General features: G+C 47.7%; 1 protein-coding gene and 1 long non-coding RNA gene across 5 annotated transcripts in view; one reads left to right on the plus strand and one right to left on the minus strand.

The window, feature by feature from the left end:
• Window positions 1-2,696: 2,696 nt before the first annotated feature.
• Window positions 2,697-7,602, plus strand: LOC309523783. The gene is made up of 4 exons (XR_014215619.1): window positions 2,697-3,078; window positions 3,456-5,402; window positions 6,152-6,799; window positions 7,516-7,602. It is a non-coding gene; the product is annotated as an uncharacterized lncRNA (long non-coding RNA).
• The window catches only part of LOC309523736 (putative helicase senataxin), a 54,388-nt gene continuing 40,531 nt past the window's right edge, over window positions 7,447-21,303 (minus strand). For 3 of the 4 annotated variants that reach the window (XM_082207791.1, XM_082207793.1, XM_082207794.1), the window contains 10 exons: window positions 20,925-21,040; window positions 19,733-19,804; window positions 18,631-18,783; window positions 16,726-16,833; window positions 15,884-16,071; window positions 14,109-14,201; window positions 13,200-13,370; window positions 11,658-11,756; window positions 10,210-10,297; window positions 7,447-8,190 (listed from right to left, as the gene is read on the minus strand). In XM_082207791.1, the coding sequence (XP_082063917.1) occupies window positions 7,606-8,190; window positions 10,210-10,297; window positions 11,658-11,756; window positions 13,200-13,370; window positions 14,109-14,201; window positions 15,884-16,071; window positions 16,726-16,833; window positions 18,631-18,783; window positions 19,733-19,804; window positions 20,925-21,040 (1,673 nt within the window). In that variant the 3' untranslated portion in view covers window positions 7,447-7,605. The remainder of the gene's footprint in view (window positions 8,191-10,209; window positions 10,298-11,657; window positions 11,757-13,199; window positions 13,371-14,108; window positions 14,202-15,883; window positions 16,072-16,725; window positions 16,834-18,630; window positions 18,784-19,732; window positions 19,805-20,924; window positions 21,041-21,303) is intronic. The other variant, XM_082207792.1, reaches the window with a different exon arrangement.

A 21,303-nucleotide genomic window follows, 5' to 3' on the forward strand; every position in this document is an offset into this window, starting at 1 on the left:
TTATGTGCTGGCTCAATGGGGAAACTTTAGAAAATCATAATAAATCACTCATTGTATCAATCTTCTCAGTTCCAATGGTATTTAGGACCCAGGGAAGTGAGGTATAAGGGGAGGGGTGAGTGAGCCCACCATAATCCCGGAGGTGTACAGTCACATCTGCAGGGCCTTCCCAAGGAGTCATGGCCAGTGATATCCTGTCCCAAGAGTGTCAGATAGATAACCATCTCAATCACAATGCCTACCCGCCCCATAGTGGCATGAAGCTGTTATAAGAATTTTAAGGTCATATATATATATATATATATATATATATATATATATATATATACCACATGTCTGAAAATCCACAGATTAGGTCCTGAACAAATTGACCTCAAATATTTTCCTGCAAGGTCAAGGTGGGAAACCTCCCGATTTTCTTTTTCTTCACAAATCCTGTCCTCATCAATCCCATCTTAAGGGCACATTCACAGTGATATCCTGTCCCAAGAGTGTCAGATAGATAACCATCTCAATCACAATGCCTACCCGCCCCATAGTGGCATGAAGCTGTTATAAGAATTTTAAGGTATATATATATATATATATATATATATATATATATATATATATTCAGGACTGTATATATAAACCACATGTCTGAAAATCCACAGATTAGGTCCTGAACAAATTGACCTCAAATATTTTTCTGCAAGGTCAAGGTGGGAAACCTCCCGATTTTCTTTTTCTTCACAAATCCTGTCCTCATCAATCCCATCTTAAGGGCACATTCAAGATATAAACAGGGTGTGAGCCTGTGACTTGTGACCTAGATTCAGGAATTAAGTAGTTATAATAACAAAAGAGTGGCCAAAATCCAGATAATGCAATTAGGTAACTTGCCAGACAGGTGATAAACAACACACTCAGATTTCTGCTGTAGTTCACCTGCCCCTTCTCTGATGTACGTATGATGTTTTGGGGGTGGTCTTGGGATACACCCCTTCTGTGGTGTATGTATGATGTTTCTGGGGGTGGTCTTGGACTCCAGGGCAGGCAACTTAAAATGTCTATATAAGGGCTTGCATGCATGGCTTGGGGTTATCCTCCTCTCTCCTGCGTGTGGGTGAGCACCCTGTTGCAACAGTTAATAAAGATCAGGCTTACTAGCTGCTTTGCTTCTCAGTATTCTCTGGTTGGTCTCTGTTATTTTATCCTACCAATAGAGAACCTACAAAAGGACTTTATATGGGCTCTTGGGTACCCCATAATGGAAAAGGAGCAGGTTTTTTTTCTTATATCAAAGCCCAGTCAAGAGAAAGGGGTGTATTTGACTTGACTCAGGGACTTGGAAACTATAAATACTTTCCTTTGTACTGTGATGGAGTAAGTATGAAAGACTATATTTGAGTGACGGGCATGCCTGGATCTCAGGTTCTACCTGAGACCACACCTTTACTGTAACATATCTATGATGTCTTGATGATGTATCCTGAGATGTATTGTGGGAAACTTTGAAATATGGATGTAACCCATTGATTCTCTCTGCTTCTCCTGTGTTGTAGTTTGGAGTCTTGTTGCAACAAAAAAGATTGGGCCTCCTGGCCACTGGTTTGCTTCAGTTTCTTGACTGTAGTCTTGTTTGACCTTCCAACCTAAGCCTGCGGAACTCACTACTGCAATATTAAATACTTTAGTTCCTGAATCTCCTTTTTACAAATTTACACCTTACTGATAGTCTGCTCAGCTTAGCAGAAACTTGCCAGGCTGAATCTGCAGGGAGGATTTGCAAGTGAAAAGACAATTGGAAAGTTTCTCCCATCCTCCTGCTGCAGAGAAATATTTGAGGTCCTTTGGGGAGAGTCCAAATGGCTTCAGGATTGCTCTCCTGTACTATTTTAGACACGTGGTTTATGTATGTGTGTTTGCATTTATGAACATTTATTCTATATTTGAGACCTCAGAATTCTTATAACACTGTGCTTATGAATCAGTTACTTTGAGGTGCATTTTTAACCAGCTCTTCAGCCCGGCTTACATACCAGATTGAAACCAGTCCCTACGCACAGGGTTGCAATGTAAAATACACAGCACACAAGGCAAGATGGATGGGGAGGAAAGAGGAAACATTCCTCCCAAAGGAGCCAATTCTCAGAGAGCCGTTCTTATAAGTTAGGGCAGTGTTTCCCAACCGGTGTTCCGCGGCACACTAGTGTGCCGTGAGACACCGGCTGGTGTGCCGTGGGAGGGAGGCGGGCGAGTCGGGCGGCGAGAGGCGGCGGCGGCGAGGATCCGCGTCGAGCTGGGGGCGGCTCCGCGGTGGTGGTGCCGAGCGGCGGGGCAGCGCGCGCAAAAGGGAGGAGCGCGAGACAGCGGAGGAGGAGGAGGCCGGCATGTCCGGGCAGCAGCAGCAACAGCAGCAGCAGAAACTCCCGGCGACGGCTCCTCCTCCACCCGCTATCGCCGCCACCACCACAACAGCCGCCGCCGCCTCAGCTGCCGCCGTCCCTCAGTCCCTCGCTCTGCTGCCTCCTCCCACCCCGGCAAGGGGAAGGGAAAAAACGTTCACTTTTGTGCGTCCCTCCCGGCGTGACGCTGCGCGCTGACGTCACGGGGCAGGGCTTTAATGGTGGTGTGCCGCGAGATTTTTTTCCGGTAAACAGGTGTGCCGTTGCCCAAAAACGTTTGGGAAACACTGAGTTAGGGAAACATTTTGGCCGTAGGAGGTGCTTGAGGGAAGGGCCCTGCTTCCCATCATTCCTGCTGAGGCAGCCTGATAGAATGGCTGTTTCTGTGTGGCATTTGAAGACCTGGTGGTTATAAGAATCTTAAGGTCTTATATATAATAGATGTCCATAAATGTACCAAGCAAACACATATATAAATATATGAACCACATGTCTGAAACCCACAAAAAAAACCTCTTGAAGCCATTTTGACTCTTTCAGTCACCTCAAATATTTCTCTACAAGGTGGAAGGAAATGCAGAAGCCTCCCTATTGTCCCATTTGTTCACAAATCCTGTCTTAAGGGTGCGTTTGTGTATGAATAGGAGCCTGTGACCTGGATTCAGGATTAAGTAGTTATCATTACTGCTAGGTGGGCAGGCGCTGGGACGGAACAGCGGGAGCGCACCCCGCCGCGGGGATTCGAACCGCCGACCTTTCGATCGGCAAGCCCTAGGCGTTGAGGCTTTAGCCCACAGCGCCACCCGCGCACCTAGCAGTTCGAAAGCACCCCCGGGTGCAAGTAGATAAATAGGTACCGCTTACCAGCGGGAAGGTAAACGGCGTTCCGTGTGCGGCTCTGGCTCGCCAGAGCAGCGATGTCACGCTGGCCACGTGACCCGGAAGTGTCCCCGGACAGCGCTGGCCCCCGGCCAATAAATGTGAGATGGGCGCACAAACCCCACAGTCTGTCAAGACTGGCCCGTTCGGGCAGGGGTACCTTTACCTTTTAGTTATCATTACAAAAAGAATAGTCAGGCTCTCGAGGTAACCCCATCAACAGGTTTCCTGCCCGCACCTTCTCTGATGTATGGATGATGTCTTGGAGGGTGGTTTTAGGCTACACCCCTTCTGTGGTGTATGTATGATGTACTGGGGGATGGGAATTCCAAAGGTCTTTACAGTGGTACCTCAGGTTACAGATGCTTCAGGTTACAGACGCTTCAGGTTACAGACTCTGTTAACCCAGAAATATTACATCGGGTTAAGAACTTTGGTTCAGGATGAGAACAGAAATCGCGCGGTGGCAGCGGGAGGCCCCATTAGCTAAAGTGGTACCTCAGGTTAAGAACGGTTTCAGGTTAAGAATGGACCTCCAGAATGAATTACCGTATTTTTCGCTCTGTAAGACGCACTTTTTCCCTCCTAAAAAGTAAGGGGAAATGTGTGTGCTTCTTATGGAGTGAATGCAGGCTGCGCAGCTATCCCAGAAGCCAGAACAGTGAGAGGGATCGCTGTGCAGCGCTCCCTCTCGCTGTTCTAGCTTCTGGCTTAGCCGCGCTCTGTCCCTTCCCCCACCTCCCGCAAAAGCCAGCAAGAGCTGCGCTCCCTTTAAAGAGCCGCGCAGAGCATGTGTGCGGCTCTTGGGGGCTTTTCCCCAAGGAGGGAGAACGGCAACCCGTCAGTGACGGGCTGCCCTTCCTTCTCCTCGGTTTAAAGCCTGCAAGCGCCGCACACACGCTCCACACGGCTCGTGAAAGGGAGCGCTGAGCAGAGCCTGGGAGGCAAACAGGCTCTGCTCAGCACTCCCTTTAAATAATTTTTTTTCTTGCATTCCCTCTCTAAAAACTAGGTGCGTCTTATGGTCAGGTGTGTCTTATGGAGCGAAAACTACAGTACGTTCTTAACCCAAGGTACAACTGTATAGGAGTTTGCACACTATTGTTCTCGGTCCTCTTCCTCTCTCCTGCGTGTGGGGGGAGCACCCTGTTGCAACAGTTTAATAAAGATCAGGCTTACTAGCTGCTTTGCTTCTCAATATTCTCTCTGGTCTCTGTTATTTTATCCTACCAACAGAGAACCTAAAAGAGGACTCTATATGGGCTCTTGGGTACCCCATAATGGAAAAGGAGTTTTTCTTATATCATGGTCCAATAGTGGTTTTGTGCTAAATGGGCAGATGAAGGCACTGGCTTATTTATTTCTTAGGTATGTACTTGCAAAACATACACACCCACCAGTGTTCAAGATTCAGGTAGGTAGCCATGTTGGTGTGATGCAGTCGGAAAAAAAAGAAAAAAAAATGTCCAGTAGCACGCACATTAGAGATTAGCTAAGTTTGTTCTAGGTGTAAGCTTTCATGTGCATGGACACGTCAGATATCTGAAGAACTGTGTATGTACATGAAAGTTTATACCCAGGACAAACTTAGTTGGTCTCTAAGGTGCTACTCCACCAATATTCAAATTATGTTTCATTGTGTTGTGCTTCATTTTATGGTGGATTGTATGTGAAATTTTGAAAAACAAAACACCATTATGGATGTCCAGCCAAACATCCCCACTCTCAACAAATAACCCTTGCAGCTGCAACAAAGATTAAACTGCCAAGTGGGCAGATGGGGGAATGATGAGTGCAGATTTGAGGCTGTTTGGGCTAATGGGACTAGTTTCTTCTGGCTACTGGCTGTGTAGCCAGGCACACCAAAAAAAACCTCATCTCTTCTATTTCTCTACTCCCCTTGAGACTGGAAACATGAGAGAGGTTGGTGGTTACTGCCTCTTGCCATTTTTAAAACCCAGGTAGGTGAGAGCGCATCTAGGTGCATTCTCCCTTCCTTGGCCTAGCAAAGTGGGTTTTTTAATATTCCAGGGCCATCTCAGGCTCTAGGCCAGGGGTGTCCAGCTCCCAAAAGACAGTGATCTACTCACAGTGCTATAAACTGGCAGTGATCTATCCCCCTTTTTTGGGGTTCAGGCAGTGGCGTAGCGTGGGTTGTCAGCACCCTGGGCAAGGCAAGTAATTTGCGCCCCCTAACCCGTGGATTTTAGCACTCAAGTGCGAGCGCGCCCCCCAGATGTTGCGCCCGGCCCCCCTGCACCCTCCCACGCTACACCACTGGGGCTGGGGGCGAGCGAAGGAGCCAAGGACCCCCCCAAAAAAGGCTCAGCAGGAATTTATTAAATTTATTATTTGCTGAGACCCCACGGGCCGAGGCAGCCGAAGCCCCCTCCTCTCCTTGGGCTGTAGGTGGAGCTCCAGATCCGGGCTTGGCGAGCGCCTCTCCTCCTCCCGGCAGGGTCCGGGGGCTTCCAGCCGTGCTCCGTCCTCGCCCCCCCCCGCGCGCGGCTGAGAGCTGGAGCCAGCGGCGCCCCCTTCTGCCCTCCTCCCTCTCCTCCCTCCCAGTCTGCAGAAGCAACCGCCGCCTGTGGCTGGGCCGAGGGGATGGCGTCGGTGTCGGGGTGCGGAGGCTGCCCGTGCCCGGCCAGGCGTCGGTGGCGGTGTCGGCGCTGCTGCAGCGGCTGCTCCTCCTGCGAGCAGTGAGTGGAGCGCAGCCGCAGCGGCGGCGGGGGGCACGCGCGCTAGGGCGCAAGGCTGGCGTGGCGGCGGGGAGACCGGCAGAGGAAGGAACTTGTCCCTTCCCTCTGGACTCGCGCCCCCCCCAGATGTTGCGCCCGGTGCGGCCGGCACCCCTGGCACCCCCCACGCTACGCCACTGGGTTCAGGTCCAAGTTGAGCTTTTTTTTTTAGGAAGGAGGAAAGCCCTGTTTTGGGGGGGTGCAGGGCAAAAATGTTGAGCTTTTTTTTTAGGGGAGCCAGAGTTGTTGAGCTTCTTTGGGGGGAGCCAGTGATCTACCACAGACGTCCACTGATCACGATCTACCTGTTGGACGTGCCTGCTCTAGGTGATTGAGGAAAATATCCTGATTACTGAAATGAGGCAGCGAGGGCATAACTGCACTTTCCTCATGTTTGTTATGTCAGAACCATAGCAAGTTCTGTGGTTCAGCTGCATAGCATCTGCCTTGCATGCTAAAAGCCCCAGCATCTCCAGGTAAGGCTGAGAGAGACCCATTGCCTGAAACCCTGGTGAGCTGCTGCCTGCCAGGGTAGACAGTACTGAGGTCGATGGACCAAGGCCTGACTCAGTATAAGGCAGACACCTATGTTCCAGAATCATTAATACAAATGTAGGTTATTGCTGGATATTAATGAATCTGATGCTAGTGATGAGCCAGATACTGCACAGTGCTTCTGCAGAATCTTCCACGGATGACAAAAGCACTTCCCCACCCTGTCGTTTTCCTCAGAGATTCCTCAGAGGCTTGCCTTGTCCGGGATTCTGCCAAATCTGGAGAGGATGTTGTGCTCAGGTGGGGCCTCCTCCTAAGCCCCATAGCGACATTTTGCCTTGGAACGTGGCAGGTAAATGCAAATCCTGAATCTGAGGCTTGCTCTGTGAAGCCTCTACCCCCCACCCCATTGTTTAAAGTTTTATCTTAGATGTAAATTATATAACATTTAAAATAACTTGTCACTTCCTATACTTCCAGTCAGTCATTTCCTACAATATTAAGAATAAGTCCTCTTCAAGACATTGTGTGAATTGTAGGTGGGAACAAACTTTGCTGACTATTAATGAATTCTATAAATGAATGACATAAAAAAAGAAATGAATTTTTTTGCAGTGCATCTCATGAGTTTGGTATGGTGATTTAGTTTTTCAGATAGGACTACCTGCTGTACTCTTATCTAGCCATTTATTATGTGACAGTCCATTTATGTTCTTCAAGTGGGTCGCTAGTACTGATCTGGCTGCTCTACAATTCTACGTAGAAGGACATAAACTCCACAATTTTATGATTCTCCAAAAAAAAAGTTCTCCCCCTTTCCTCCTCCTCTCTCTTCCCACTTCCTCTTTTCCCTCAATCCCAAATTGCCAATAACAGTAATGTCTCACTCTGGATACAACTGATTTGTTTGAATGGTTTTATGACTTGAAAACAAGAGACTCAATATATTGTATTGGTATCAAAGAAAATAGTTTATTAAAAATATATTAAACAAAAAAAATTACATTATCTTACAGGGAACAGGGAACCAACCAGAAAGCTGATCGTTCAGAAAAAGGCTGTACATGGTGCAGCCACAATAAGAGTTCTTGCTTATACAGGTAGGGCTACTCTGTTGTCTTCTGTCGCTTGGGATCTGTGGGGCTATGGCTCTCGGTGGGGCTCCTTCTGACTCCTTCCTCTGCCCTCTTGGCCAGCCGCGGATCTCTTGGCCTATTCTGAGATGTAGCCTGTGGGTTTGAGGAACTGGAGTGCCCAGATGCTGGCATTAGAGGTGCCCCACTGTTCCTTGGAGTAGGAGCACCAGAAGATGATGGCTGGGGATGCTGTACAGGAACTTCATTCATCAGGGCTGCCATGGTCACCTGCCCAAATCTGGGTACCACCAGACTCGGCTGGGCTTGTGCAGGAGATTCTTTATTGCTCCCTGGAGCAGGAGCAGGAGCAGGAGCAGGAGCACCAGAAGATGATGGCTGGGGATGTTGTGCAGGAGCTTCACCCGATGCGGCCACCGTGGTCACCTGCCCAATTGTGGCTCTCGCCAGTCTCTGCTGGGCTGACATGGGCTTCAGGATCATCTTAGCACCAGTTGCATAGCAAGGAATACTGTTGTACATGGTTTTGGAGGTGGTCTTGATGATGGAGCCTCTTTTCTGAGCATCCTGAATCAATGCGTTCCAATCTTTATTTTCCTACAAAAGGAAATTTTGTTTTTTACAAAACAAATTCTTATGATTTGGGGGTAGTGGTGGTCTATAAGCTGGGGGAAATTAATCTGATGCCTCAAACTAGAAACTGTTGTAACTTGATCCCAGTTCTCTTTCCTTCTCAGGCAGGGAGGGGAACCTGGCGGTGGTGGAATTAATCTGCCCCCTAGTGTTCCCAGCTGGGCTGCCAACCTTCAACTTCTTCTCAACCCTACTGCCTGCTGCTTAGGAGACCATTCTAGCTTCTTGGCTGCGCTGCAGGAAAGTGGGAGTTTGACTCTGTCAGTCTTGGGCTTCCCTTGCTTTTGGAGTGCATATCTCAACAGCTTTCAGTTTGGGGAAAATGGGGGCCTTGGCCTGAAAAGTGTTCTTCACCCTTCCTCTAAGGCTGGCTGAATAAATCTAAAACACTAGAGACCACTAATAATGGGTGTCAGGAGAAAGGAGGACAAACTTCCTCTGGATTGCACCCACTGGTAAACTGGTTTGTGAACACGCAACAGAGGATCCCTCCAATATGGCCGTACTCGGGCTATAAGGATCCTTCCCTCCTCACTGCAGTTACAAAACAAGCAGCAGCAGCGGCAGGGAAACGAGTGTTTAACAGGAATTCGTTCACAACTCTGAACTTTACAGGAGCAAACCATCATTGCCAGGCCTTCCAATGGACAAACCTGGATTGGAGGCCCTCTAGTGGCAAAGTCGTTATGGTACAAGGCTGGGGAAAAGGACCATATGAAGACTTTGCACCCATATGGGAGTAACTGTGACCTCATGCAGGAAAGTGCCAGGATGGAAAGAGGGGAGTCCCCCATGCCAGCTGCTTTATCCCCCGACTGGGCGCCTCCCTGGGAGACAACTGGCAGGACAGGAGTCTGATGGGACAGAGGCAACCAGCATGACAGAGGGCGGCATCCCTTTCTCTGCTGCCCTGCACACAGCTGGCATTCTAGCACAGAGGAAGGAGTGGGGAACTTTTGTGGCCCCCAGAAGTTGCTGAACTCCATCTCTCACCGCCCCTCATCATTGGCCAGGCTGCTGGGCATCGCACATCTGCAGGGCTGCAGGATCCCCGGCCCTTACAGCATCTCACAAACACCTCCCAGAAATGCCATGCTTGGCCTTGCATGGAAAACCACAGCGTTCAATGGTCAGGAGTGATGGGAGTTGTAGTCCAGTCCATTAGCTCTGGAATACCATACTGCCAGTCTAAGATCAACTTGTGAAAGAGCTAAAGTAACGTAAGTTTTACCATCTATGAAACCCGAGTTTCAGGTTCCTCTGGGCGTCCACAAGCAGGGACAAAATTGAGATGGCACTGACCCCCCCAACAGGACCTTCTCAGTGGTAGCTCCCTCTTTGTGGTGGCCCCCTCCCTGGGGAGCTGCGCCTGTCTCCCTCATTGCTGCCTTTCAGGAGGAGTTTGAAAACCCGTTTCTTTACACAGGTGCCTTCGGTGGCAGAAGGACACGGGATACGGGATGAGAGAATGCCTTTTCCAAAGAGGTTTAGAACTGTAGCTCTTCTTAGAAGGCTCTTTAAACCATTGTTTTGTGTCTGATATGTTTACCGCCCTGGGCTCTGGAGGGCTGGACCTAAATTCAATAAATGAATGAATAAATGTGGCCCAACATTTTCCCCAACCCCGCAGATTCAACAGATTGAATTGTCTACAACACCTCTGTCCAGCCTAGATCCCTCCCGAAGTTTTGAACTGCAATTCTCACCTGCCACAGCCAGAGCAGCAAATCTGTGCCCCCTTTTCAAGGGCAGGCGGAGAGCACCACATATAGACACAGCCTACAGGGCCTGTTGGCACCCTGCTCCTCCAAACAACCCTATGAAGTAGGCCTGATTTATGGCTTTGGGAGGCAATGGGGGGGTCTTGGGCCAAGCCCCACACACTGCCAGGGCACCCCCACTGGCCCTCCAAGTCCCGCCTTTCTCTACAAGGAGGGCTGACGTATGTATCCAGAGAGAGACTACATGCCTTCTTCCACTTACCATGAGCGTCTTCAGGTGTCCCAGGATGAAGAGGCTGTACTTGGCTCGGGTGAGGGTGACATTCAGACGCTGCAGACTCTTCAGGAACCTGGAGAGGGCAAAACAAGCCACAGGTGAAGCTGGCTCAGGATGGGCAGTGCCCCCCCCCCCCGTCCTCCTAGATGACCACAGTGGGGTTCACTAAATCCCTGCATTTGTAAGTGCACTACTAAAAGGTTGCATGCATTCCTACCAAGGTTTCCATGTCTATGTATAATTTCAGTGGGCCTCCTCTGAGTAGAGACAACCCCCTGCTGCCATGTTTCTGCTTTACATTTTTTATTGGAGGCCCTGATTTTGATCAATTTCGTTAGTGGTGAATATTTATTAGTGATGTTCATTTATACATGGTTTTTTCCCCTTGCTTTGCAATATTTTAGCTTCTCTCTGCCTCCCCCATAGGTGCTTTATGAAATACCTTTTAAGATTATAATTTAAAACACTCAAAATGGTTGTTTATCGATAGCTTTAATTATCATTTAATTCAATTGTTCCTTGGGTGCCTCCTTTATTGGACATCATTTGAGAGCAAAGTGATAAGCTTGGGGCATAAATCTTAGAAGTCAGTCCATGATCTGCTTTTGCAATTTCAGCTACACCCCCCCCATGCGGCTTCCAAGCACACAGTGCCCTTCCACCGCCCCCCCCCCAGGTGGAAAGGAAGTGGGCTGGTGGTGGGAAACAGCTTTAGACCTTAGCCGCACACACACATCCCTGCAGCACAAACCATTGGCGGATTAATATTATTTGTTGTGATTCATGTGAAAACTCTCTCGTTAATATTTCAAAACTGTGCCTGAATATTTTATTCATTCCAAAGGTGACTTGCAAAACAGAAAGGCACCATTAGCGCAGCTGTGACCTTTTTCTCCTTCTCAAAAAAACAGGAAAAACCCAAAGCTGTAAAGGAAAACCCAAAGAAGTGCAGCCCTGTTTGCCTGACTTCACCCCATCAGCCGTCCGTGGGGCCAACAATTCTGCCGGGTCACATCTGAGAGCCCCAAACCGCTTGCTTGCCAGGGAGGACAGGGCTTTGGGGCTCCATTTCTCCTCTCCCCCAGTGAGACACAGCGGAAGCTCCCTCAGAGAAGCCATTTTGCCAGCGTCAGGAATGGGAAGTCCATTGCAGTAAGAGACCTGCAGTGACGAAGCTCACATGGCCCAGGCCTGCCCTCACCCCCTGCAAAGACTATTGTGGGACCACAAACCTCTCCTCTCCTGGATTCCCTTATGGGCATCGCAGGGGGCTGCAAGAATGCGGCCAGAGACCAAGAGGGGCTCTAACAGACAACTGTGACTTGTGGACAATGGCCCACACACTTGACCACCCCAAGGATTGCACCCGAGCCCTAGAATTGCCAGCAGAGGCACCCCAGTTGACACATCACAAAACAACAGGAAAGCCTTACCCTATTGACCCTTGCGTGCTTTGCGCTCTGACACAGCTGACAATGATGCAGTCCTTCTCACGGCCCTGAAACCCATCCACAGTGTCGACTTCTGCAACGCTGAAAAAGGAAGGAATGTACAGAGCCATTCAACACATTTCTTTTTATTAGTACTGCCTCCCGAAAGCAGAGGTGAAACTAAGAAGGAAACAAGCCACACTCTTATGACATTAGAAGAAAACTCTGCACTTATTGTCTGTGTGTGTGTGGAAAAAGAGGGAGGGGCAGAGGGAAGATTACCAGAGTCACTGAATGGGCTGCGGCACATCACTTGTTCCACTACTAAAATGAGAACATATCCTATATTTCACACACAGCTGCTGCATAAAGAAATGAGTTTTTTTGGGAGGGGAAAATATTTTTGTTTACATACACTTTCTAGGGTTGCTGTATTTCAAAAAGATCCGGCACAAAAGGCCACCTTCCAGAAATCCCCCCAGATGTCAATTCCATCTTTGAAATCCTGGTAACGTCTGGTAAAATCCAGACGTATGGCAGCCCTAGCTTTACTATCATCTAAGTAGAGAGATTCCCTGCCCCAGGGAGCCTACAATGTACATTTTAACAACAGGGAAACAGAGGGAGGGAAGTTTCTATTTTATGAAATAAGTAAGTGCAGGCAAGTCCAGCAAGGGATGGCTGCCCAAGTGTTCTTCAGCAGCAGGGAAGGCCTCAAATGAAAGGCCTCACCAGCGACATCACTTTTGAAGGAAGATAGGGAGGGTTATCGCACACTGCAAGTGTTCTTGGAGAGAGAGTTCCAGACACAAAGGGTCAGCAAGGAAGTATCAGCGGAGTTGTTCAAAGGAACAGGAGGCCTTCCGGCCACTGAGGGTGGTAGAGATGAAGGAGTGAAGGTCACTGGTCAGGTGTTCCAGAGAGCAGGGGAGATGGTGAGTGGAGGAGAGGCTTGTCTGCGGCTGCAAGGAGTGCGCAATCTCCACATGCAGAGGTGCCCAGCTTGTGGGTTTCCTAGAAGCATCTGGAGGCAGTGAGGTGTAGTGGCTGGAGTGTTGGACTAGGAGCTGGGAGACCAGGCTTCAGATCCCTGCTCAGCCATGAAAGTGGGCGGCCGTGGGCCAGCCACTGCCTCTCAGCCCAGCCTACCTCACAGGGCGGTTGTGGGAATTAAATGAGGAGAGGGACAACCATGTATGGCACCTTGAGCTCCTTGGAGGAAAAGGTGGGATATAAACACAATGAATAAATAAACTGGATCCTTTCCTTCATCCAGCAGGGAGATTATGGACAGAGCTGGCTACCTATTGCACTTTTGTACACCACAGGGATGGGGAAACCCTGGCCCCCCAGGTGGACTGGGGGCTGTTGGGAGTCCAGCAGCATCGAGAGGGACACAGCAGGTTTCCCAGCTCTGATCTGAGAAGCATCCTCCCTTTCCCCTGAGGGAATGCCTTTTCTCCATAGAGGAATTCTTCCATCTCCTGCTTGAGGGACTCAGATTCCCATAATTCCCTGACCACTCAAGGATTGCAAAGCTTTTACCCCTTTTCTTCTCTTCCAAATTCTTTCTCCAGCTCGAGCAGGATCCTTCTTTTCTGAGCACTGTATGGGGTGATGATCCCAATGTTACGATAGTTGATGCTTTTCTTTGTTTTTGTAATTAACGTAATTAATTCTACAACCAGTTTCACTTCCTGGAGATTGACGAAGGAACTGAACAAGAAAGTAGTAAAAAGAAGGGGGGGGAGAAGAAAAGGATGAGCGGAAGGGCCTTGTAGATGGATGAGTGCCTCAGGTTAAAAGTCAGCACAGGCTGTTTGTTTCTCTTGAAGGGGGGGGGGTTGGGGGACATACCCTGCCCCCACATGGTTCTGGCTAGGTGACCTAAAAGTTGACTTCAAACTTATTGGTTCTCCCCAACTCTGAAAAAAAGGTAGCTCTCAAAACTCTTAGTCAAAACCTGCTCTTGCTGTAGCGGACAGTGGGAAAGATCAGATTAAGACTGCTGCAGGCTTTCCAGTGGGGCATCTCTTTGGCCCCTTTGAGGACAGGATGCTGAACTAAGGGGTCCTTGAGCCAGGCTCAGCAAAGGGCAACCTGGACGATGAAGGGGATGCAACAACTCTCCCTATGAGGAAAGGTTGCAGCCTTTGGGGCTTCTTACTTTAGAGAAATGGCAATGCAGTAGAAGTTTATAAAATTATGCATTTTGGTGTTTTTTTAAGGTTTTTAGTCTTCTTTGTTTTTTAATCTGTTAAGTTGGTTTGAGACTTGTTTGTGTAAAAAGCAGCTAACAAATATAATACATTAAAACAAATCAATAATGTTTCATTTGTATTGGTTTTTGCTTGAATTTGTTTGTTTTGTATTTTGCTTTTTTATTTCACTGCTGCTAGCTACCGTGAAAAAAGCAGACTACACATTTAACAAGCAAATAAATGAGTATCTTACTCGCTCTCCCGTATCTCATGGGCATCCAAAACATCAAAGAGGAGGTACGGCAGGAAGGGCCAATCCTTAGAGAATCGGTTCTCTTCTGTCCTCCTGTAACGCCATGAAAATAGTCACCATGTAAAAACAGTGTTGAAAGTCAATTGGCTAAATTCTTTACTCCTGGAGGAGACACTGTCCATTCACACAATATTCCCCACCTGGAGAAAACTAGCATGTCAGCAGAGCCATAGCCAGGTGATCTTGTGCCCCTGGCAGAACTAGTCACAGACAAATTAGCTCTTCTTTCTGCCTCTCCTCCAACCGCCCCCCATTCAATTCACCTTCTATTTAAAACCATTTCTTATGAGGCAATAATTGATATTTATATTTATTTATAGGCATATTTTTAAGCCGGTTTTGCGTCCCTCCCCCATCGCCTACGCCCCTGGCGGGGGCCCACCTTGACACCCCCTAGCTACGGCCCTGCATGTCAGGGAGGCAGGGAAACATTCCAAAAGTATGACAAGCACAGGCAGAGATTAGCAGTGGAAGGGTGAAAAAATTCAGAGGCTTATACAGATTTTCCCTGGTGAAGGTTCAGAAAGTCTATGGGACTCTGAGAAGTTCTTTCAGCAGTTAGGGTTTGAGAACTTAGCATCCTGGTTCTTCCCCAAGACTCTCATTCCCTGTTTCTACAGTATCCTGTCTCCCTGCCCTTTGAAAAGCATAACCCCCTTTGCCACATGTCTGGATTGCTTGAAAACAAAAGTTTAAGCAACTGTGCCTCATATGATTGTCTTTGGGGTACACTTAATCCTAAATGTGTTGTCACAGATTCCAATGAATCACCCAGTTCTGCAGAAACAACAAGGCATGAAAGCTGTTTTCAGTGCTGTTGGCATGCTGAGATTCTGCAGAACATGATACTGGGTGTGAAATCCAACTTTCTGATAATTTTAACTTCCATTCAGTAAAAATAAGTTGTTTCGAGCCTTAATGCCTGAAAGCACAAAGGCAATGCCTGCCAAAGCCTCCAGGAGCAAGTATGAAGTCAGAACAAGGTTTCTGGAGTGCTTTTGACTTTCCCAGGAGCAACAGAAAACCCAGCTAAGAAATTGTGCAAAGTAAGATAAATTACAAAAACAATGAGTGAGTCATATGCACAATTCATGCATGTCACTTAAACCAGCATTTCCTGACACAGAATTTGAAGTGTAAGGGCACAGAATTTTATTTTATTTTATTTATTTATTTTAAAAAAGCTCAGCATCAGCAGCAGCTTGGCATAAATATAGCTACTTGCCACTATACAAATCCAGTCAAGTATCAAAGAACACATAATTCAAGAGTAACATTTCAGAAATGGTTAGAAAGAAAGATTATTATTGTTTACGTATCAAATCAGGTTGCCAGAAGGAGTCAGGATGGATGCCTATGATCATGTGCAGAATTTTCACTCACCTGAGTACTCACCTATAGTGCCTGAGCAAGTGTATTCCACCCCCCTAAAACACACACACACACACCCTGGATATGATGTCCAGGTGTTGCCAGACTACAAGTCCCCCCATCCCTGACCACAGGCCCTTCTGGCTGGGGCTGCTGGACTCCAGCAACATCTGGAGAGCATAGCCGACCCACCACTGGACTTGGGGGTTCTGAAAAATCCAGGATAAAGTGGAACCTTTGTCCACATTCAGGTTCATTCATCCACATTCATTCGTCCACTTCTTCTTCTGCAATGTCTGTTGACTTGAGGTGAGATAATCAATAACAAAAAGATGACTACGCACATGTCAGTTTTCAAGGCACGGTTGTAGACGTAGTTAGAAGGGAAGAGGCAGATATCAGGGTGCATCCTGTACTGAGTGGTCAAGCGCAGGACTGGAAGCCTATCAATGACTTTATTCTGGAGCTGCGCATCCAGCTGTCTGCACAGCCGCTCCATCAGAGACTGCCCATAGCCGTATTCCTCAGCTCTCTGCCAATGTGGGAAAGAAGCAAGAGAAAGGAGGAGGAATGAGACTTTCAGTGGGTGGGTCAGGTGCAGACAGCAACTAAAGAACAAGAGGTTGCCATGTGAAATTGCTCAGGGTATACAGCTAACTCCACACCCTCTGGGGTTTTTGTCTTTTCCCTCTCCCAAGAGTAAGCCAATATTTCATGGGCACACTCAGTTCTCACTGGGCTGTTTTTGGAAGAAACATCATTAGGTACCCCCCAACCATATTTTTGTACTTCTGCAAACTGAGAGGCCAAACCAAGTCCACTGATAGCTCCGTCTTGTGCATGGCTGTTGCATTTTCTGCATGGCTGCTGCAAGCTGCATTTCTTTGTGCATAGCTACCACATTTTGGCTACAGAAACATGAGGGCTTGGAGATCAGTATTAGTTTACAGTTTAACATTTACAGTGATTTAGATGGCTCAAAGTGTCCCATGTACATTACCTTGTGATAACCCTTACCACCATCCTATAAAGGGAAATCAGTAATATTATGCCCATTTCACAAATTGGGAGGGGAGGGAATGAGGCAGGGGTGGGTTCACGGCAGGGAAGAGATGTTTGAAGTAGAGATTACGAATGAATGAGCCCTCTTGAGCTACCTAAAAGGCTTAATTTGTGCCGTACTCACCATAGATCTAACTGTGGGAGGAAGCTGCTTTGGGTCTCCAACCAGGACCAGTTTTTTGCAGCCATGAGTGAGCGGGATGAGAGTTTCCATCTCACAAGACTGTGCAGCCTTTTAAGAAGAAAAGCACAGCAGTGTGAATGGGGTGACAGGAAGAGAGGTATATTCCAGGCAATGACAGAAAAGCCACAGGTATGGATCCTAAGATCTTGCTGCAGGAGCCATCTTGCATTAAATCCTGCTCCCCCTTCCCACCCCCAGCCCCACACCTGCAGCTCATCCACTGCGACCCCCAGAAGCCAGTTTTCAGGAGGAGAGGGAAAGCCAGGGTGTTCAAAATAGAGGGGAGGTTCCTGGGGATCTTGCATTAATAATAATAATCATCCCAAATTCCTAGCCTTCCAACATTTATTTGTCTGCTTCCCATTTAAATGTATTTCTGCTTTCCCCGTATGGTTATTTTGATCTAGTTCAGCTTTCCCTCCCAACCCAGCGAGTGCCCATCAAAGGTTTCGGAACTGCAACTCCTGCCAGCCCCAAATGGGAGCCCTTTCACATAATGCTCAACTGCACAGCTAAATGCTAACATACAAACAAGACTATTTTGTTCTTGGATTACAGCAACTGAATTTTAAAGTGTTGAGGGTATTTTTTTTAAAAAAAAATAATGGTGGCGATGGCTTCTTCAACTTGAGATTGGTGGATAGCCAGTTTAGGGGGTGAATTTACCTTGGAATCAAATTCAAAATGCCCACCCTCAAAAATGTGCAAAGCACTCAAGCCAAGAGGAAAACTCATTTTCAAATTTCAGCACACACAGAAAATTAAGACTCTGCATGTTGTTCTTGCCACGACAGGGGCTGGGGACAGTGTCAGATTTTGCTAAGTGGAGTGACAGAGGAGAGCCTGCTAACGGCCCAAGACTGACTGCCTTCAACCAGGCTGTAAGAGGAGGCAGGGCGGCTTGCTTGACAGCTTACGTCTATTAATATAATTCTTTCCCCTTACAAAGATATTAATCGAGGTTCTGGGACCAAGAACAAGCTTTGCAACTCTCAGGTCCCCTGCTCTAGGCATCTTTGAGAAAGACTTCGCTGGCAGAAGGTTCAAAGGGGGGGGGGTGCTGCTCTCTGGGATGAAGGAACCACTGGTCTGAGCTGCAAAAGGAAAAACTCCTTACTGCCAGAAGGAAGGCTGTGAAATGTGGTGATCAGGCCCAGGGTCAGAGAAAGAGGAAACAAGCGGCAGTCCTTATAGGCAAAGTATATTTACTGCTGTTGTTACGCTGCAGAGAAAAGTGTAAGGTGGTAAGAGAGGCCAGTCTAAGGGTAGACAACAAGATGCCCTCCAAAAGGCACATGATTTGCAGAAGGTCCCAGGTTCAATCCCCGGTGGCATCTCCAGGTAGGGCTGGGAGAGACTCTTGCCTGAAACCCTGGAGAGCTGCAGCCAGTCAGGATAGGAAAGATGGGTCAATGGTCTCATTCAATATAAGGCAGCATCCTTCGTTTGCTAACAGGGATACCCAACCTTTTGGAGCTCAGGGGCCTATCTGGAAATCTAAGAAACTGTTATGGGCTCCACAAAATACCCATTTCATGGAAGAAAAACTGGCAAGGCTCTGACTCACCGGTCCCTCCAACACAAAACCCCAGGCAAGCCACTCATACACATCTCAAAATAGGAAGAAGAAAAAACAGGCTAAATCTCCAGAATCAATCAATCACATTGAACAAAAAAGCTGCCTTGGGGGCTTTTAGTGTCAGAAGGTGGTGTCAGTGGTGGAAATAAACAATCAAATAAATACAAAGCCAGCTAAAATGAAAAGGGTTGTTTCTGCAATGCCTAAAAGGTACCAATGACATCCTCCCCTCTAAATACCCCCTTGCCGCCATAGTGCCCACTAACCTCATCCACAATGACACAGCTCAGAGGGTCACAGCCCTGCCGCCGGAATGCTGATGCCAGCATGCTACTCCCACTGGTGCTCAGTGTGCAGCAGATGATGTGAGACTTCAGGAGGATGTTCGCTTTCAAATCGCCTTGCGATCGTCCACAATCCTGGAAAATAAGAACCAGGAATTTTATTTTGAAGAAGACCTAGTTTTCAGACAGAGCCCAGTTTTCTTTCAGCTGCCTGATTTGTTTTTACAACAACAAGTCCCTGCTCAGTGTGTGGTTAAAGATGAATTCAGCTCCTTTTAGAGGAAGAAGTGGCTTAGATGCTAAAATGAAGGGCCATAGCTCTGTGGAGGGGTGCCCATTTTGAATGCAGAAGGTGGCAGCTTCATTGGCCAGTATCTTCAGTTAGGGCTTTGGATGTCCCCTGCCTGAAATCCTGAACAGCCACTGCCAGTCAGTGCAGATAGTATTGACCTAGACAGACCAATGGTCTCAGTATAACACAGCTTCCCTGTGCTCCTATAACTCATGATGAACACAGCCAATACCTGCTTAGAGTCAAATGAAGGCATATGTTCACCAGTGTGGTACTCAAGAGTACAACAGTGCCACTTCTCCCGATGCTCACCAAGCCCCTGAGCCCCACCTTCTGTGCCACAAGGTGGTGAGGAGAGCTACCCCCTGCCTTGGAAAGTGCAAAAGGTTGTATCCAACACAATTAATAACATATTGAGCCCATTAAAATTTAGTTGCATACAACTTGTGGAGCTGAAAGAGGAAGTGGGAGGGAGCGCTACACTTCTAACTTCTTTTTGTTTGATGTGCTTTTCAAGGCTCAGACTGGCACCTTAATAGCTGAACAGAAAGCAAGACACTGGACTCAATGATCTCTGAGCCCCCACAAATGCTTATAAGTCTATGACTGGACTGAGTTTATGGCACATGACTGATGTGCAACAGAGCAGCACCACCATCAGTGATCTGCGGTAATGAGAGATATATCCTAGCTGGAGCTAACTTGAGATACAAACACTTTTTTGCATGACGAAACAAAGCAGTTCACTGAGTGAGGCTGTTTTTAAGAGCACCTTAAAGACCAAATGGTTACCTTCTTCAGTTGAACAGTGAGCCTCTTTCTTTCCTCTCCAAGTCTGCAAATCTCCTTGTCTAATAATTGCAGCTGAATGAAAGGGGGAAAGTTGTACTCTTATTTTTAGCAAGATAAACTTTATTCGCATTAGCCAATGGCCATAGCAACATATATTTTTGAAAAGCATAAACAACCAAGCATGGGGAAGAGCATAGTTCAGCATCAGAGCATCTGCTTTGGATGCAGAGGGTCCCAGATTCAATCTCCAATGGCATCTCCAGGTAGGGCTAGGCAGGTAACTCCAACTGAAACCCCAGAGAGCTGTTGCCTGTCAGTATTGAGAAAATGAGCTGGATGGATGAAAGATAAGGCAGCTTCCTGAGCTCAGCAGCAGTATCTGCTAAGCATGCAGAAGCTCTCCAGTTCAGTCCTCAATTGCATTTCCAGGGAGGAATATCCATTGTCTGAAACCCTGGAAAGCTGCTGCCTGTCAGTGTAGATCAGGGTGATGAACCTTTTTCAACCTCAGGGCTGCATCCCTTTCTGAGCAAGTTTGCAGGGGTCACGTGTCAGTAATGGGTGTTCCCTTTGTACAGCTGACTCAATTCTACACCCCTCTCCCAATCTGCTATCCAGGAAAGCAAAACTCCAAGGACACATTCTAGCGAAGCAAAAAACCTCAAACCACCCTGATGTAAACAATGCTAGAGAGATCAATGGTCTGATTCAGTGAAGAGCAGCTATTAAGTCAGCTTTAATTCAGAACCACGAGGACTGGAACCTTATTTTATTTTAGGGGACAGGCTGCTGTGCAGAGGTAGAGCATCTGCTTTGCACACAGATGGACCCAGTTCAATCCCCAATGGCATCTCCAGGTAAGTTTGGGAGAGACCCTTGCCGGAAACCCTGGACAGTGACTGCCAGTTAGAGCAGGCAATGCTGAGCTAGATGGACCAACGCTCTAACTCAACAAATCTTACTAAAAACATTTTGTTCTGCACAGCCCCCTTGCTACCTGAGCCCCCCATTTCTGGAGGCTGCGTCCTTGAACAAGTGAAGCACGACACCACCATGTTTTGGCCCCTCCCTCATGCCTTGACACGTTTAACTGCAAAGCATGTCTAAACAAGTTTCGGAATGCCAGCCTACTCAACAGCCTGATTTCGACGTGCTAATCCTAGTCCAATTACCCATGCTAACAAACAAGTACCTGGCCAGCGCTTTGGGTTTTTGCTATAGCACGCTGGCGACAAATAATGTCCAGCTGTTGATCCAGGTCTTCTTTTCGTCTGCAGATATCTTGATGTCTGCCAAGGGCTGCTTTGCCTAAGGAATTCAACCAAGTGATTTTAGTTTAGTCATTTATATTCCACTTTTGAAACAGAATGTTGGTCACTTACCAAGATGCTTTCTCTCACACACTGAAATTCAATGCTTGCTTTACTGGCCAAGGGAGCTGGGGGGCATGTGGCCACCATGACTAAGCCGCTTCTGGCGAACCAGAGCAGCACACAGAAACGTCGTTTACCTTTCCGCCGAAGCGGTACCTATTTATCTACTTGCACTCATGACTAAGCCACTTCTGGTGA

Source organism: Podarcis vaucheri, assembly GCF_965113315.1.
Source record: "Podarcis vaucheri genome assembly, chromosome: Z".
NCBI lineage: Eukaryota > Metazoa > Chordata > Lepidosauria > Squamata > Lacertidae > Podarcis > Podarcis vaucheri.